Source organism: Myotis lucifugus, unplaced genomic scaffold, assembly GCF_000147115.1.
Source record: "Myotis lucifugus unplaced genomic scaffold, Myoluc2.0 scaffold_6, whole genome shotgun sequence".
Taxonomy (NCBI): domain Eukaryota; kingdom Metazoa; phylum Chordata; class Mammalia; order Chiroptera; family Vespertilionidae; genus Myotis; species Myotis lucifugus.
Genome location: NW_005871054.1, coordinates 19,645,316 through 19,661,029, shown reverse-complemented (window position 1 = coordinate 19,661,029; position 15,714 = coordinate 19,645,316). Strand labels below are relative to the sequence as shown.

Below are 15,714 nucleotides of genomic sequence, written 5' to 3'. Positions count from 1 at the left end.
AAACTAGAGCTTTAAGGATTTTGTGATTAAAATAGAAAAGGGCTGTGACTAGGCTTTAATCAGAGCGGAATGAGTTCAGTGGGCAGACTGATGCAGAGGCCCCGGGAGCTCGGATGGCGGTCAGAGCTGCTGTGGGGCTGGGAGGCCGGAGGGCAGGGCTGGCCTTGATCACAGCCGTGCCCCCAGGCGCAGCCCACTGCCTCCCTCAGAGGACGTGCTCAGGAAACACGTGTTGGACACGGTGAGATAGTCCGTCAAGAGGACCTCCTCCTGCTTCATCCCCGGCAGTTCTCCCTACCTCTCCTTGCCTTTGCCAGGTAGAGCCTTTCTCAGCACCTGTGGGAAGAGAACGCACACAGCCGTCTCTCTTGTTGGCAGGCTTTCCCTTCACATCCACAGGTGGAGGCAGAATTTCAAAGGTGCTTCTCACTCAGGAAAACCCGAGGTGAAACGCACCTGGTCCCAGCCCGGGGCCTCTGCAGAGCCTCCTGCTCTCCGCTGTGGGCACCCCCAGGTCTGTGCAGTAGCTCTCACCTTAGGCCTTTCCGCCGAGGCCGCAGAAGCAGGGCAGGCTGGTCCTGCCGGGATAGGAAGGTTCAAGGCTGTGCTGGCCCAGGCAGGGGAGGGCTCAGGGGGATGCAGTGCCACTTAAACATGCCATGTAAATGTCAGGTTCACTTTCTCCCCAAATCCCTCCAGGATATTCACACCACATCGGGCTAAACACTGTTCCCCAACACACCCAGCCCAGGACCAGAGAGAATGAGCACAGTGTCTAAGCTCTTTGGATGATTCAGATAAGACAGACAAGTTTGAGTCCCCGGCTTCTGTAAATGGTGACATTTTCAGTAAAGTCTCGTCTTAATTTCTAGAGTTTTCAAGGGCCCATTGAACCTCTGGAAAGGATGAGTAGCTAGGCCCTGCCATGTCTGAGGCCTGATAATTTAAGGAAGAGAGCGGGAGTCGGGATGGAGGCCACAGGGACTTGGTTCTCAGGGACAGTGGAGCTCTGCAGTTCCCTGACGGGTAGCCGCGGGCAGTTTGCTTCTAACCGCTCAGTGTGCATCTCCCTGGCGGGCACTCGGTAAACTCCCCGTGGAAGCTTAGCAGATGCTGTCTTCTCTGTCACTTTTCCTTCCCAGCTTCATCTTAGGGTTTACTTCCTGAAAGCCGGTAACTTTGGGATAGACAGTGATCACTCAGCAGAGAGGATTATTAACTTTTAGTATTTTATGTATTTTATACTGGGACCAAATTAGGCTATTAGTATTTAGTATTACCAATGCTGAATAACCTTATTATAAGAGGACATACATGATGAAGTGGGACTTTTATCGTTGCGTTTTGAAAATAGAGGTTCTTAAGGATTATTTTTTTAGAAAGTTGTGCTGGTGGTTGTTAGCCAGATGGGGTTAGGATATATAAATATATTTGTAGGAGCCAAGGTAAGCTTTGACTTTTTTCACTGGCTCCTTTGACTTAAAAAAAGAAAAAAGACTTGATATTTGGGAGCAAGAATGTTCTCAGAAAGTTTTGTTTGTAGTATGCCATTGATCAAAGTGTTGATATGACGGAAATGCATTTACCGAAGACCCTGGTTCCAGTGGTAACACGCAGACGTTTAAGACTTAAACGAGACAGCAGGGCCTTCCCATTGAGGGGGAGAGTTTGGGGGAAAATGGCTAAGAAATGCATAAAGAGTGGAAAAAGCTTTCATTTTTTCACTTCCTGTGACATGTAAATGATTCAGCACTCGTGGATTAAAGAGCAACAGTTAATTCGAGTGTAGTATTTAGCTGATGGAAAGTAAAAGCAATCCTTCCTTTTCAGCCAATCCAATGCTTGCCCAAAACCATAGTCAACACCATCTGCCATGAAAAGCAGAGTGTCTGACCCTGACAGAGAAAACCCTTTTTCCTCCTTTCCAATGGTTTTAAGACATGCTTCCCACCCCTGCAAAGCAGGGACTCTCCAGCAGTAATGTCAGTGCAGAAACTGGGTCTCTCACGTCCCCACATGTTGTGTTGAACTGGATGCACCATCCACTTGGACTGAGGAAACAACAGTTAACAATAGTAGCCCCTCTGCCGTCTCTTATGAAAAATGTCCCGTCTTTCAGAAATGTATGTCCCGGAACCAACCAATGTGCCCATTGAGAAGGTAAATCGTCGTGGCGAGACTGACGTGCAGGTTCCCAGGCGGCCCACTCCTAGTGAAAATGACATTGTCCATCTCCGCAGAGGTAAGTGCCAGAGTCCGCTGGTACCCGTCTAGTCTTAGGTAGCATCTACTTTAAATTTGTTTTTAATCTTCACCTGAGGACATGCTTAGAGGAAGGGAGAGGAGGAGAGAGACATCGATGAGAGAGAGAAACATCCATCGGTTGCCTTCTGTACGTGCCCCGACCAGGGATCGAACCTGCAAACCAGGTATGTGCCCTGAAGAAACCGAACTGGCAACCTTTTAGTACAACCAGCTGAGCCACTCCTGCCAGGCTTGTTGCATTTTTAAAACTGCCTTCAGATAACTTCTCTAGAGAAGGCCTGCTTGGCTGTAACACGTCTGACACCCGAATAATAAAGTCTGCAGGCCACTGGGTAAACCGCCTCCTTCTGGCCCCACATGTTCAGAGACTTAGTGATGATGGAACAGAGTATGTTCCTGGCCCAGGTGGAATTTCCAAGCCCTCACTGATATTTACATGTGTGAATAGACTTATAAATTATTCACTGTCCCCGTGGGTTCCGTACTGAGCGTTTACATGCATTAGGTTACCCTCTCCTTCTGGGTCGTTTTCACTCCGACAGTTCGGTGTATTACATGTTGACTGTCCCACTCGCCAGGTTTATTCCATGCTCCATACTTTCCTTGCTCTGTCCTTTCAGCTGTGTGAGAGATGTTACTCTGTCTCTCAGTAAAGTGGGAAAGCAAGGCAGCGTTTCTGTCAATATTGCCTTCTCTGTAAAAGCAGATCCCTGGATCCAAATAGTATACACTTGCTCTTAGCTACAACTCAGTACTGTCTCCTGTCTACTCCAAGGACATTTTCAAAATCCTTGCTATACAATTTTTATGATAGGTTTTGAAAGAAGCAGTATTTATTGCTTGAGAGATTAATGGTCTGTTACTCTACTAGTAGATATTCTAAGTTATGCTGAGAGCAAGCCTCCTGGACACGGTGATTGGCTCCCGGTGTACTTGTTCTGAGAGGTGCTTTACCATTATGTTTATACTCGCTCAGTCAGTAGATACTAGTGCTTAGTCCGTGCCACATCCTGTTCTAGGTGCTGGGCTTTGGTCATAAAAACAGCCTTATTCACTGTAATATGTTGAGAAAATTTCTCCTATGGTCTACATAGATCCTCATGTGTCAGTAGCAGGGAATTTTATGCTTCTTCTAAGCAACAGATTGGTTTGAATCTTAAAGATATTATGAATCTTAATGATACTTTATTTCCATTTTGCTTTGGCTGCTAGGAAGGCTCAAAGCTAAATTTTATGGCCTGCTGCTAGCATGTGAACAGAACTTAAGGACTGAATTTTATAAACAGACCCTAGTTGAAGTTTCATGTTCCTTTCACCAAGATTTCCTTAGTTTACTTTTTAAAAATCTTGTGTGACAGATATTCCTAAAATAATTTCCAGTATCATTTGAAATGTGGTAAGCCAAAAATTCATTCCTTTTATTCATTGTGTATTTAAAACATGAGTTCATCGATGTTACTTTTACCGTTGGCATTGTTCTTGATGCTGATAAATGTTCCTTTTTTCTCCTACGCTGGCTAAAATTCTCTTCCTCCTATCCCCCACATACACAAAGAAGCATATTCATAAAAATGGATTTTTAAACACTGAATATCACAAAGATGTGCTACTTCGTGAGCTGAGTTTCTAGAACATTTTAGGGGCAACTCCTTCTGATTGTGTCCTGCATCTTGCTCTAACCTGGTCTTTGATGCATTTAGACAAACTGATTACAGTGGTTTATTTGAAACAAAAGAAAACTTCCTGTTATCTCTGTCTGCAGTATTCATTGCAAGGAGGATGATTAAAAGGAGCAGAAAGACTTTCATGCATATAAGCAAAACGAGCAATTGTCCCCTGTGCAGTACATTAATAACAAGGCAGGAAAATGATCTAACAGGCCTGGTGACTTTTCAGCAAATTTATGAAAAGGTATTCTTGCTCAGAGCTCAGTAAACCAGAATACTGATCAAAACACCAAGCTCTTGGTTCTAGCTTAATTTTTACTAATACTTTAGTAATTGGTCTTAGCTATTTCCCTACCAAGCCCAAGAATATATATTGTCTAATCTCCTACTTGCAAGTAAACAGAGCTAATATGTTTCCTTTAAAATGTTAGAAGCCAATAAATTAAAATACTTTCAGTAGTTGAATTTTTGTCACTTCTTAAAGTCTAGATAAGAATTTTCTTGACTAGCTAGAACAGCATCATCATGCCCAATTATTAACCTCCTCACCTGAGTATTTTTTACATCCATCCCTAAGAACTCTGCAGATCAACACTAGACCTGAATCATGTTTTAGCCGGAAAACCAAGTTGCTGATTTCTGTCTGCAATGTAATTAAAATAATCCTTAAAAATTCCGGTGTAGATAATAAATCTTGTAATCCTTTTATTTTTCTTAGATGTGGGTCATCTCAAGGTAGATTACGGAGATAATAACAGGCGGCACCCAGCGGAAGACTCCTCACTGGACAGCATAGCCGCGGTCGTGGTTCCCGTCGTGATAGGCCTCTCCATTATCATAGCATTCCTGCTCATCAACCAGAAGAAACAGTGGATACCCCTGCTTTGCTGGTATCGAACGCCAACGAAGGTATCGTCCTGAGAACGTTTCAGCCTCTTGAGTGGTCAAACTAGGAAAGCTTGCATGCTTATTACTTCCTTGAATTGTTCAGCCAGTGAAATTTTTACTTTGCTCTCCGTGGCCTCACGTGCATATCAAGCTGTAGCAATCAGATATCTGGTACTGGCCCAACCTCCTGGATTGATCCCTAAGTACTTACATAAGGAATTAAAAGCTGATCACCTGGTGTTTCTCAGTGATCTATCAACTTAGAAATGGGAGAGAAATCATCAAGGGAGGGGGTGATAGGAGAGCCGGGAAGAGAGCTAGCGATTATGGGATATACAGAAGTCAAAGGTCAGAGAGACGTGTCTGAGGCGAGCAGAGAGGGAAAGGGAGCGAGAGATGAAGAGATTGCGTGAAGTAATACTAGACAAGGGAGAGAGACAGATTTCATATTGAGGGAGAAAGAGTATACAAAGTGTCCCCAAGAAATGTATGCACATGTTAACAGCCGATAGCTCAGTTTTGAAAATGAAACGTATTTTAATAAACACTGCCTTTATAATTAGTGTGTGTATACATTTTCTGAGGACACCCTGTATTTGTTGTCAAATCTGCCTATTTTAAAAGGCAAGACAATTCGTTTTCATTAAAGGAAATAAATTGTAATGCTTTCCAACCTTGATTCTACCTGTTACATTTAGTTTTTTCCTAAGAAAAAAAAATCAGACAACCTTAAGAATTTAAAGCAGCCTTGAATAACTATTTTATCCAACTTACCATCTAGATAACCCCTCCCAGTGAAGTCTATTAGATGGTTATCCTGCCTCCGATTTTCTTTAGACAAAAATGCGCTGGGCACATGCTGTGTCAGGACACGGGGCAGGGACTGAGCAGGCACAGTCCCCTCTGCAGTGCTGGGAAAGGAGCCCCGCCCCCACAGGGTGTGGAGGGGCTGACACAGGCTGTTGTACAGCCTGAGCGCTTCAGAATGGTCTCTGCCTGTCGTAACTTCCACTCATTCTCCAACCCTCTGAAGTACTAGTCTGCCCTTCGAGGATTTGAAAATAGTCATGTCACTCACTTCACCAGTTCCCCCATTCCCCTCAATTCCTTCACCCACTCCATTTGGCATAACTTATTGACGTTTCACCTGTAAAGACAGTTTGTCAGTCAGTACCCTCATGAAGCGGCAGTTGGCACCAGAACAGATGTAAGCTCCACGGAGAGTCCGCCCGTCAGCGTACTTACTGTGAAGCTGTTATCCCACTTGAATTAGGGACTAAATTTGTGTCAGTGTGGGATCTGTAAAGCAGCTGATTCTTTGCGGTTTTTCTTTCCCGCACTGCATAGCCTTCTTCCTTAAGCAATCAGCTGGTATCTGTGGACTCCAAGAAAGGACCCCGCGCCCAGGGGGACAGTGCCCAGAGGATGCTCAGGATTGCGGAGCCGGACGCCAGGTTCAGCGGCTTCTACAGCATGCAGAAACAGAACCATCTACAGGCAGACAAGTTCTACCAGACGGTGTGAAGGGAGGCAAGTCGGATGAGGTGGTAGAAGCCAGAAGCGACTCAATCTGCTCTTAAAAGTAAACTAGAATTTGTGCACTTGCTTAGTGGGTTGTGTTGGATGGTGACTTGATGTACAGCGCTAAGAACTAACTGGGATGGGCTCTGTCGGCGGCAGTGTGCAGAACAAGCATTCCCACTTTTCCTCAAGATGACTGACCAAGTGTTTTCTTAGAACCAAAGTTTTCCAAGTTGCTAAGACATATTTGCTTGTAATATAGCGGTAGAGATATTTGGGGGCGGGGACAGTCGAGTTTGGCTGGGGAAGTGGGTGGGAGGGTGGTGTTGGGAAGACATTGGTCAGCTTGGCTCGGGGAGAGTCCCATGAAGCAGCAGCAGTTCAGGGGCCCAGCGGATGCTCTTCCTGTTGCTCTGGAGCCTGCGGGGTTGCGGCGCTCGGGCCCGAGTGAGCAGGAAGCCAAAGGCCTTGTGATCCCGCCGCTGCAGCCACCTTAGCAGCACAGAGAGCGCGGCAGAACCTTCCAATAGCCATCCCAGGTCTAAAGCCACAGTTCCTTCCCTCTAATCACAGCTGCCGTGGGCGGCGAGGGAGATGTGAGGACCACATTTCCGGGAAGCGGGTTGTTCAGGATATCTACAGTTAGACTTTTTGCTGCTTTCGTTTTCTTCCAAGCCAATCAGCCAGTTCCTAGCAGAGTCGGCAGGTAAACAGGACCCAAAGTCATTTCTTGGCGTGAGCACTGAGCTGTTCCCAGGACCGCGCGGCACGGAGGGGGGTGGAGGTCGCCAGGTATTTCCAGGGCTACGCTTCATTGTTTGCTGTTGCTTCATTCTGTTTGATTGTTGGTTGTTCACAGTTTTTGTTGAAGCTCTAGCTTAAGAAGAAACTTTTCTTTTTAAAAAGACTGATTGGGGATTTTTTTTTCCTTATTATATACTGATTCTACAAAATAGAAAACTACTTCATTTTAATTGTATATTATTCAAGCACCTTTGTTGAAGCTCAAAAAAAATATGCCTCTTTAAACTTTAGCAATTATAGGAATATTTATGTAACTATCTTTTGCTTCAAAAAAAAAAGTATTTGTGTGCGTGTGTATATAATATATACATATATATTTATACACATACAATTTATGTTTTCCTGTTGAATGTATTTTTATGAGATTTTTAACCAGAACAAAGACAAACAGGCATTCCATATCAATACTTTTGATCACTTACAAATTTTTGAATAACATGAGATCTCGTTCTACCTGCAGTTTAATCGGGAAGAAAGGTGTGTGTGTGGGCGAGTGTGTACGTACACGCCTTGGGCCGTGCCATCACACCTGCTGTGGAGAAGGTCTTCCTTTAGTAAATCTCCTGACTCATTTGGATTTGCTTTCAGTTGGTTTTCAATTCGCTCCACTGGCCAGAAACACTGATGGCAGTTTATCTGCATCACTAATCAGCTCCTGGATTTTTTTTTTTTTCTTCAAACAACTGTTTGAAACAACTACTGGAATATTGTCCATAAATAAGCTGGAAGTTTGTTGTAGTTTGCCTCAAATATAACTGACTGTATACTATAGTGTTAACTTTTCAAACAGCTCTTAGCACTTTTATACTAATTACCCATTTGTGCATTGATTTTTTTCTTTTAAAAATGCTTGTTGTGAAAGACACAGATACCCAGTATGCTTAATGTGAAAAGAAAATGTGTTCTGTTTTGTAAAGGAACTTTCAAGTATTGTTGTAAATACTTGGACAGAGATTGCTGAACTTTAAAAAAAATTTTAATTTATTATTATAATGTCCTAATTTATTAATCTGAAGATTAACCATTTTCTTTGTCTTAGAATATCAAAAAAAGAAAAAGGTGTTCTAGCTGTTTGCATCAAAGAAAGAAAAAGATTTATTATCAAGGGGCAATATTTTTATCTATTTCCAAAATAAATTTGTTAATGATATGATGTTACCAAAATAAGATTTACATCAGCCTGATTAATATAAAATTTTGTTGACAATTAATCCATTCCTGGCATAAAAAGTCTTTATCAAAAAAATTGTAAATGCTTGCTTTTTCAATCATGGCCATATTATGAAAATACTAACAGGATATAGGACAAGGTGTAAATTTTTTTATTATTATTTTAAAGATATGATTTATCCTGAGTGCTGTATCTATTACTCTTTTACTTTGGTTCCTGTTGTGCTCTTGTAAAAGAAAAACAAATATAATTTCCTGAAGAATAAAATAGATCTATGGCAGGCACTTGGCGTGTACCGTAGTTCTTCAAGAACCAAGCACTTTGGTTCTTGGCCACAAACAAACACACCATGTAACTTTCCAAGTGACTCCACATTTGGGATTAGAAAGACAAGCTCTCCTTTTGCTTTCAGGTTGTCAGTCTAACAACCTCCAGGGTCACAAGCGGCTACACAGACTCTTACTCACCATGTTATCTCAGCAACCGCACAGACAGAGAAAGACAGGGCTCCTATCATTCCAGAAAAATCCCCCCCACCCCCCGCAACACTCCTTACCGTCAGGCGGCCATCGGGGTTTCCCAGCTCAGGCCCTGAAGTGATGGACAATGTGTGCATAGTAAGAAGAATCTAGCTCTGCAAGGGAAGAAAACTGGTTAAAAACTACACCAAAAACTGAAAATAGAAATGAAGCGCTCAGGCATACTTTATCTTTTTCCCAACGTTTATTAAAGGGCACTGACTTGATTGGAACGGGCAGAAGTGCTTCATGGCTGGTGATGTATCCATGAGCAGCTGTTTCTAGAGTTAGTGTTGGGGAGGCACACAGGCGTGAAGATATAACAGCCGTGGGGGATGGGCAAAGCTGCAGCTTACGGCTTCTTAAGCACCTTAAGGATAAACACACTCCCTTTAAAGGACACTTCTCCACAGACACGTAAAACAAAACTCAAACATCTAAAGTTAAACAGCACAAGATTCTGAAAGTAAATGGCAACCTAACGGTTAAAATTTGATCCATGGTGAACGCCGCAGCAGCCTCTAACACCATCACCAACAGAGGATTAAACCAAGATGACACATATTCCCGTTTCATCCTGACAACAGCCCAAGTTTAAGTTTCCGTCTCTGGACAATACTGATACTTATACTGACGGTTCTCTTACAACAATCAGTGTTGGTTTTGCCGTCACTGAGGAACAGCTGTGCTATGAATCTCTCAATGCTTTAACCCAGCGGCCGCCAACCTTTCAGACCTCGCGGACCACCAGTGGCCCGCGGACCACCGGTTGGCAACCGCTGCTTTAACCTGTCCTTCAATGTAGTTTATATCTAGAAAGCCATGAAACCTCAAATGGGCATATGGTCAGTACATAAAAAATATAACTGCACATGCATAGTTCATGTTACACCCCCTGACTCTCAAAGTTGAAGAATTCATAATTGTTCATATTTAACAAAAAAATATCCCTAGAATTCAAAATAGTGCCATGTTTCTCTTGGTTCGTAATACGAAGGATCAGTGAAGGCGTGGTCTATTAATACTGCGTCACAAACCCAAGTTCAAGTTGCCGAGCTTCCGCTAGCAGGAGGGAGGGGCCGCTCTCGGAGGACTGCTGTGTGAAATCCGGCGTCCAGGCCACGGGAGACGGCTCCTGCGAGAGGCCGCCCTATGTAGGACACAGGACTAGGGAGAGAAAGGAAGCGTCAATAGAAATGCGTATTTTATAGACACAAGAAGCACATTCATTTCATTTACACATCTACATAAAAAACACCTTTAACTAATGAGAACTTGCTGTTAATGCAAGGGTCTACAGTAGCAATTTTAAGAAAGGTTCTAAAAGGCTACACCCAACAATGAAAGTTCTCCTAAGATATTTATTCCCACTGCCCAGAAATGAGATACCAAACGGCCACGTCTCGAGGGCACCCCTCTGAGAGAGAAGCCCGTGTTAGCCCAGTACCAGGAGGCTCGTAGCAAACTGCCTCCCCGGTGAGCTCCCACAGGAGCCAGTCTGCACACACTTCGGTCCCTGTCCAGGATCAGCACGGAGGCAGCCGAACTACTCTACTAGCCTTTGGTACAACTGTGGGCTGTGGCGGGGAGCAAGGCAGACGCTCAGGTAGCCCCTACTGCACCCGTCTCATCTTCCTCAGGCCAAGTGAGGCCACTTTGCTGCCTCCTTGCATTTCTCCCCTGCACATTAAAGTTACCTTAATTTAGGCAGCCAAGCCCCAGTCACTGGTGTTAAACTAACATGAGAAGAGAAAGCCCACCAAGAAAAGGGACAGCAAGCTCTCCCTTGAGCAACACCTGCCAGGCAGATAAATGTTCTGCTGGTCCCAGAGGGGAGGAGCCATCAGGGCGGCGGGTTGTCCGGATGGGTGGAAACTGGCCCCATATCCATACCTTCCCGTGCCCTTGAACACCTGAGCGTTCCTCTCCCCTTCATTCTCTTGGACAAGTACCACCACTTTCATCTGAACCCCAGCTTCATTTCCACCCAGTCCTGCCAAGGACAAAACCACAACTTGCGCACGAGCAGCTCAGCAGAGGGTACTGCACAGAGCCCCGGGCTCAGAGGAGCCAGGGCCCGAGCGGGGAGCAGAGGGATGGGTGCTGCTTCCCTGAGGCACGCGGTGTCCAGGTTCACAGGACAGCCTGGGTTTTAGAGGAAACAAGTAGAAATCACTTCCCCCCAAGCACTGTTCTCTGGTTCATAAATTCCTCCATGAGGTCGGAGGATAAAAGAGCTAGAGAATGCCTCAGAAGCTCCTCCTCTCTCTGCCCCGCACGGCAAGGCCCTGGGCACCCACGATAATTAAAAATTGACATGTCTTCGTGTTCATCTCATTCCTGTACCGCATATATAAGAGCAAACCTCAGAACAATCCACTTTTTATACCAATGCTAGCATAGCACAAAAGCAAACAAAGATGTCAGATTTTCTTTTTAAAACATTCAGAATGTAAGAAGAAAAAGCCTGCCATCGAAAAACAGCTTATGAAAAAGAATGTCTTTTCTACTCTCCGTTAACTAATGGCTGGCTGGCTCCCATCAATTCAGTCTCTTTACAGGTGAAACTCTTATTACTCCCTTTGCACTCCTGGTTTCTACCACTGAGATTCCCTCCATGAAGCTATGGTTGAGGCAACGTCCCTCAGGTTATCTAACCTCTCAGAAATCCAACCTTCCTTAAATTCAGCTAACAACTGGAGAGAGAGAGAACTCCCAAAAAGAAAAGTTACCAGAAGAGGTTGCTCTTGAAAGTGAACCAAATACCACAGGATACACTTTGTGATGCTTTGAAAATCTGTCACCTGAATAACTGCTACTTCTCAAAACGTAATTTCATTGAAAAGCGGTAGTTTTGCCTGTAACTAAATTCTCCTGTCCCCTCTTTACCATCCCAAGTTTGCTCTTCCCTGAGCAAAGCAGGCAATCTCATTAACTCCTCCAACGATCATCTGCCCCATCACTGCTCCCATCCTGTGTGGTCTTGATCTTGCTCCTAAGATTTATGGCTCACTTGTCACTATCCTGGGTTCATGCAAGTCCATTCCTTTCATTTTTCCCTGCGCCCCTCCCTGTCCCTTACACCAGTCCCTGTTACAGTCCTTTGGAACGGTTAACTGATTGCTCCCTCCTTCATGCATCCTCACTAACCCGTCCTCTTCCTACTGTCCCCAAGCTGGCAGAGGCCACCTTCTCAAACCCTCCCAGTGTCAACAGCTGATGCTCTAATTATGCATACTTATGGCAATATTTCCATACTACTAGTATTTCTTCCACTGCCCGCCTCGATGTTTATAATTTAGCCGTAGAAATGATTTCTAGCCCAGGACCTCAAGTAAAGGAAAATGTTACATAATCATAATTTATAATGTTGATAGCATAATTAAGCCATGTATCCTCACCCAGCACAAATGAAATTAATGAAGGTTGTGCTTTTGAAAGTTACTTTTAATCTATTAGCAAGACGATGCATTTACTGACTAATCACAACTTGCCAACCATTGCACAGAAGCCATTATGAAACTCACCTTTCAGTATATAATCAGTTAACAAGCTCGGAACCTTTTCACTGTCCTCTTTCATGGCACGAAGAACTAGGAAACAAAAGAGAAGGAAAAGGCAACAATTCTAAATTCAGACCAAAATATCATTTAATTTCTATCACTTAGCCTTAATCTTCATTATGGTATAACCAATTCATGCAAATTATTATCTTCTCAATAAGGGAATACACCTGCAAATGCTCAGGAATTCAGGTCAGGATATTCCAGCTCCCTGGGAGTTATTTCCCCGATTTCATGAACAGTGGAGGAGGGAAGAGAAACCCAGCTATTCGCACGGAGCCCAGCTTTGCCATAAAGGCTAAAAGCAGGTTCCCATCACATGCACGTCTGTGAGCTCAGAGCACAGGAACCTAGAGCTGCAGATGCCACAGCTGGAGAAACAGACAAATGAACAGTGAGCTGTCCTCAAGGAGCATATCTGCCAGCCTTCTTGGAACTTTTAAAGAGACCAAAATGAAGGCCAGACTCCATGAAGCAGCCAGGCTATCTGTTCGGCTCCTCCTCTCCTGAGGAACCTGGTGAATCAGCCTCATCCTATCGGAAATCTGAGGGGCTTTCCTGTGGCTGCCATCTGCAGGTGGTGGGAGCAGAGGCTCAGGTCCTCCCAAAGTTCTCAGATGCCCACTGTTTTATTTTCAAAGTGAAGGTCATCCTTCCTGTCCTCATATCTACATTAAGTTGGACATTCACTTATGCACCCTACACACGTGCACTCACCCAAAGAGTCCAAGCTCCTCAAACGATGCAGATATCACCTAAGAATCGTCCCAAGGGCATTCTGATGGCCTTGGTGTGACCAAGTAAATGTTTGTCCTTGACCTGAGAAGGCGGGGTCTCTCAGTAATTCCTAACCTCTAGGTGGTATTTATGGTCCCATCTTAGAGGGCTACTATGTCCAGTATTTCTGCTTCCAATCATATTTTAAATTTGTCTTCCATTCTATATAAAATCACATACCAAAAGCCAGCATCATTAAAAGTACAGCAGACGGGGAATGAAGAGACCAGCCCTGTAATTAACCATTCCCCTGTGTAATCTTGGACACTCAAAATTCCTAAGTTCTTCCTCAAAACTAGAGGGCTGTCCACCCAGTTCATCTCTTAATTATTTATTTTAGACTGGCTGGCATCACTTAATTTATCCATATTTAAGCATTAAATGTTTTTAAGTATGTTTTGCATAATCACAACTGTAAACCTACTTTTGCCCCACCCTGTACATTAACTTACTTACTATGAGGTAAAGGGAGCAACTATTTTCAGCCTCGTCTTTCACTGTGACCAAGAGAGGGTAAGTGACGTCTAAGGATATCCCTCTAAACCAGTGGTCGCCAACCTTTCAGACCTCACAGACCACCAGTGGTCCATGGACCACCGGTTGGCGACCGCTGCTCTAAATGACAGGAACAGAACCAGAACTCAGGGCTCATTTATGGCTATCACAGACACTCAATACCATGAATAGTTAAGTCTGACAAGTTACTTTTGTTAGACTTAGAGTGTTTTTGTCTGCTTTGTTCACTAAAGTATCCCAAGTGCCCAGAACACGACCTGGTACAGAGTAGGTCTTTACTAAATGTTTGCTCAATGAATGAATATTCTTAAAATATCACTATCAATTTATGGTCTACCTATAACTACTGTCTAGGGGGTCTATATTCATAAAAGAGAGAGGGGGCGAGCCATACTTCTCCTAAATTTTTCCTATTCAGTTACTCAGTGATATTTACATAAGATGCAAGAAGGACCTTACTTATTGATAAATGAGTATGTTCTTAAATATACAAAAGGTAATGGAGAATCAAGTTACATTTTTCCCCAAAAGTTCAAGTTGTACACATTTTAAGAGGCCAGAAAATAAATTAAAAAAATAAAACCCATAAATCAACTCTAGATTTAGGGTTATGTTAGATGTCAGAACCATTTATAGTTTCATTCTCTAAAGAATAAAGGATGAAATCCATCATTTACTAAATCAATAAAACAAACAATAACCACAGCAATGTAGCCAGCCAACTGAAATCAGTATTTAGAATCAGCAAAAGGTAAGTAACAGTTTAGTTTGGTCTTTACTCACTTTTTGTTAATATTTGAAGATCTTCAACAGATGGTGGTCCATTTTTTTTCTCATAGGGAATAACTGTTGTTAAGTACTGCCAAATTAAAAAAAAAAAAGTGTCACTTAAATCTGAATTACCTGATCTGCAAAAATTAGAAACAGTTACCAGAGGTCTATTTTATAACATGACCCGAGTTACGTTAGTAACGGACACAGGTATCTTATGTCTCAGCTGCAGCTCATTTTTTCCCACCTCTATCTGCTTCATCCAAACCCAATGTCAACATAAATGCGCATTTTTTCACCTTTCAGTTATTAAAAATTTCAGAGGAGTAGGTCTGAGGATGACTTGTTCAACGTGTTCAAAGTGAAGTCTTATCTAACATTCTCCTTGCATATTTTCAACACATTTTTAAGATAGTAATTTTAACTAAAAGCATAGTTGTAACAGTTCTGCATAACAAAATAATTCCCAATAGTCAAATAATTCTGTTTCAGGCCATTTTTTTCCGCTTAAATAAAATGGTCACATGAAAAAATACTAGCTTCTTTTAGAAACAAAGACACATTTACCCGAATAATTTAGGAGGTGTTTATTATTATTATTATTATTATTTTAAATTATTGTGTAAGTAGTTATAAATGTTTGAAGGTATTAATGGAAAAGAGAAAAGTGAAAGAGAATGGCGTAAGGGTAAATGAACAATGAAAATTCATGTCTGAAATTGAGACAAATTGCCTAGTCTACTAGTATAATGGCTCTCAAGTACCAAGTTATGTCCTATAACTATGTCCCTTGAAAGCACAGTCTAAAAATTATTGTCCAGATTCTCCTATTCTGGCCACTCCACCAAAAACTATACGGTTTAGTGCAGTCTGCATAGGCTCATCTAGAGATCCACTAGTTTTCCATGCTATCTGTTCGGCTCCTCCCACCATTTAGCCCCTGCCCACATCTCAGCTCTATTCCTAATCCTCTGAGTAATTTTATCCCACTCATAAAAAAAAAAAAAGATAAAGTTACTTAATAATAACTAGCTCCCTAGGTCCAGAAAGTAGAGAAGTGTGTGTTGTTCAATCTTTTAAGAAAACTCAGTGCTCCATCCCTCTGTTTTGGTGCAGACCTTCTCCGAGGGTGAAAGCCCACCTGCATGACCGAAAACATCTCCCCAGGAAGGGAGAACCTAAGAAGATGGAGGGAGGTCCTCCTAGGGCTACACTAAATGCCAAGGATTGACAGCCTATTCTGGAGAGCACCC

At 43.1% G+C, this 15,714-nt stretch overlaps 2 protein-coding genes across 2 annotated transcripts in view; one reads left to right on the top strand and one right to left on the bottom strand.

Annotated features, from left to right (window-relative positions):
* Positions 1-8,600, top strand: part of CRIM1 (cysteine rich transmembrane BMP regulator 1) — a gene marked incomplete at its 5' end in the record, with an annotated part of 135,599 nt that extends 126,999 nt beyond the window's left edge. The window contains 3 exons of the mRNA XM_023746239.1: positions 2,120-2,242; positions 4,651-4,841; positions 6,168-8,600. Of these exons, the coding sequence (XP_023602007.1) occupies positions 2,120-2,242; positions 4,651-4,841; positions 6,168-6,344 (491 nt within the window). The remainder of the gene's footprint in view (positions 1-2,119; positions 2,243-4,650; positions 4,842-6,167) is intronic.
* Positions 8,601-9,019: 419 nt separating this feature from the next.
* Positions 9,020-15,714, bottom strand: part of FEZ2 (fasciculation and elongation protein zeta 2) — a 36,707-nt gene continuing 30,012 nt past the window's right edge. The window contains exons 7-9 of the mRNA XM_023746233.1: positions 14,474-14,549; positions 12,362-12,427; positions 9,020-10,001 (exon numbers count right to left, since the gene is read on the bottom strand). Of these exons, the coding sequence (XP_023602001.1) occupies positions 9,985-10,001; positions 12,362-12,427; positions 14,474-14,549 (159 nt within the window). The 3' untranslated portion in view covers positions 9,020-9,984. The remainder of the gene's footprint in view (positions 10,002-12,361; positions 12,428-14,473; positions 14,550-15,714) is intronic.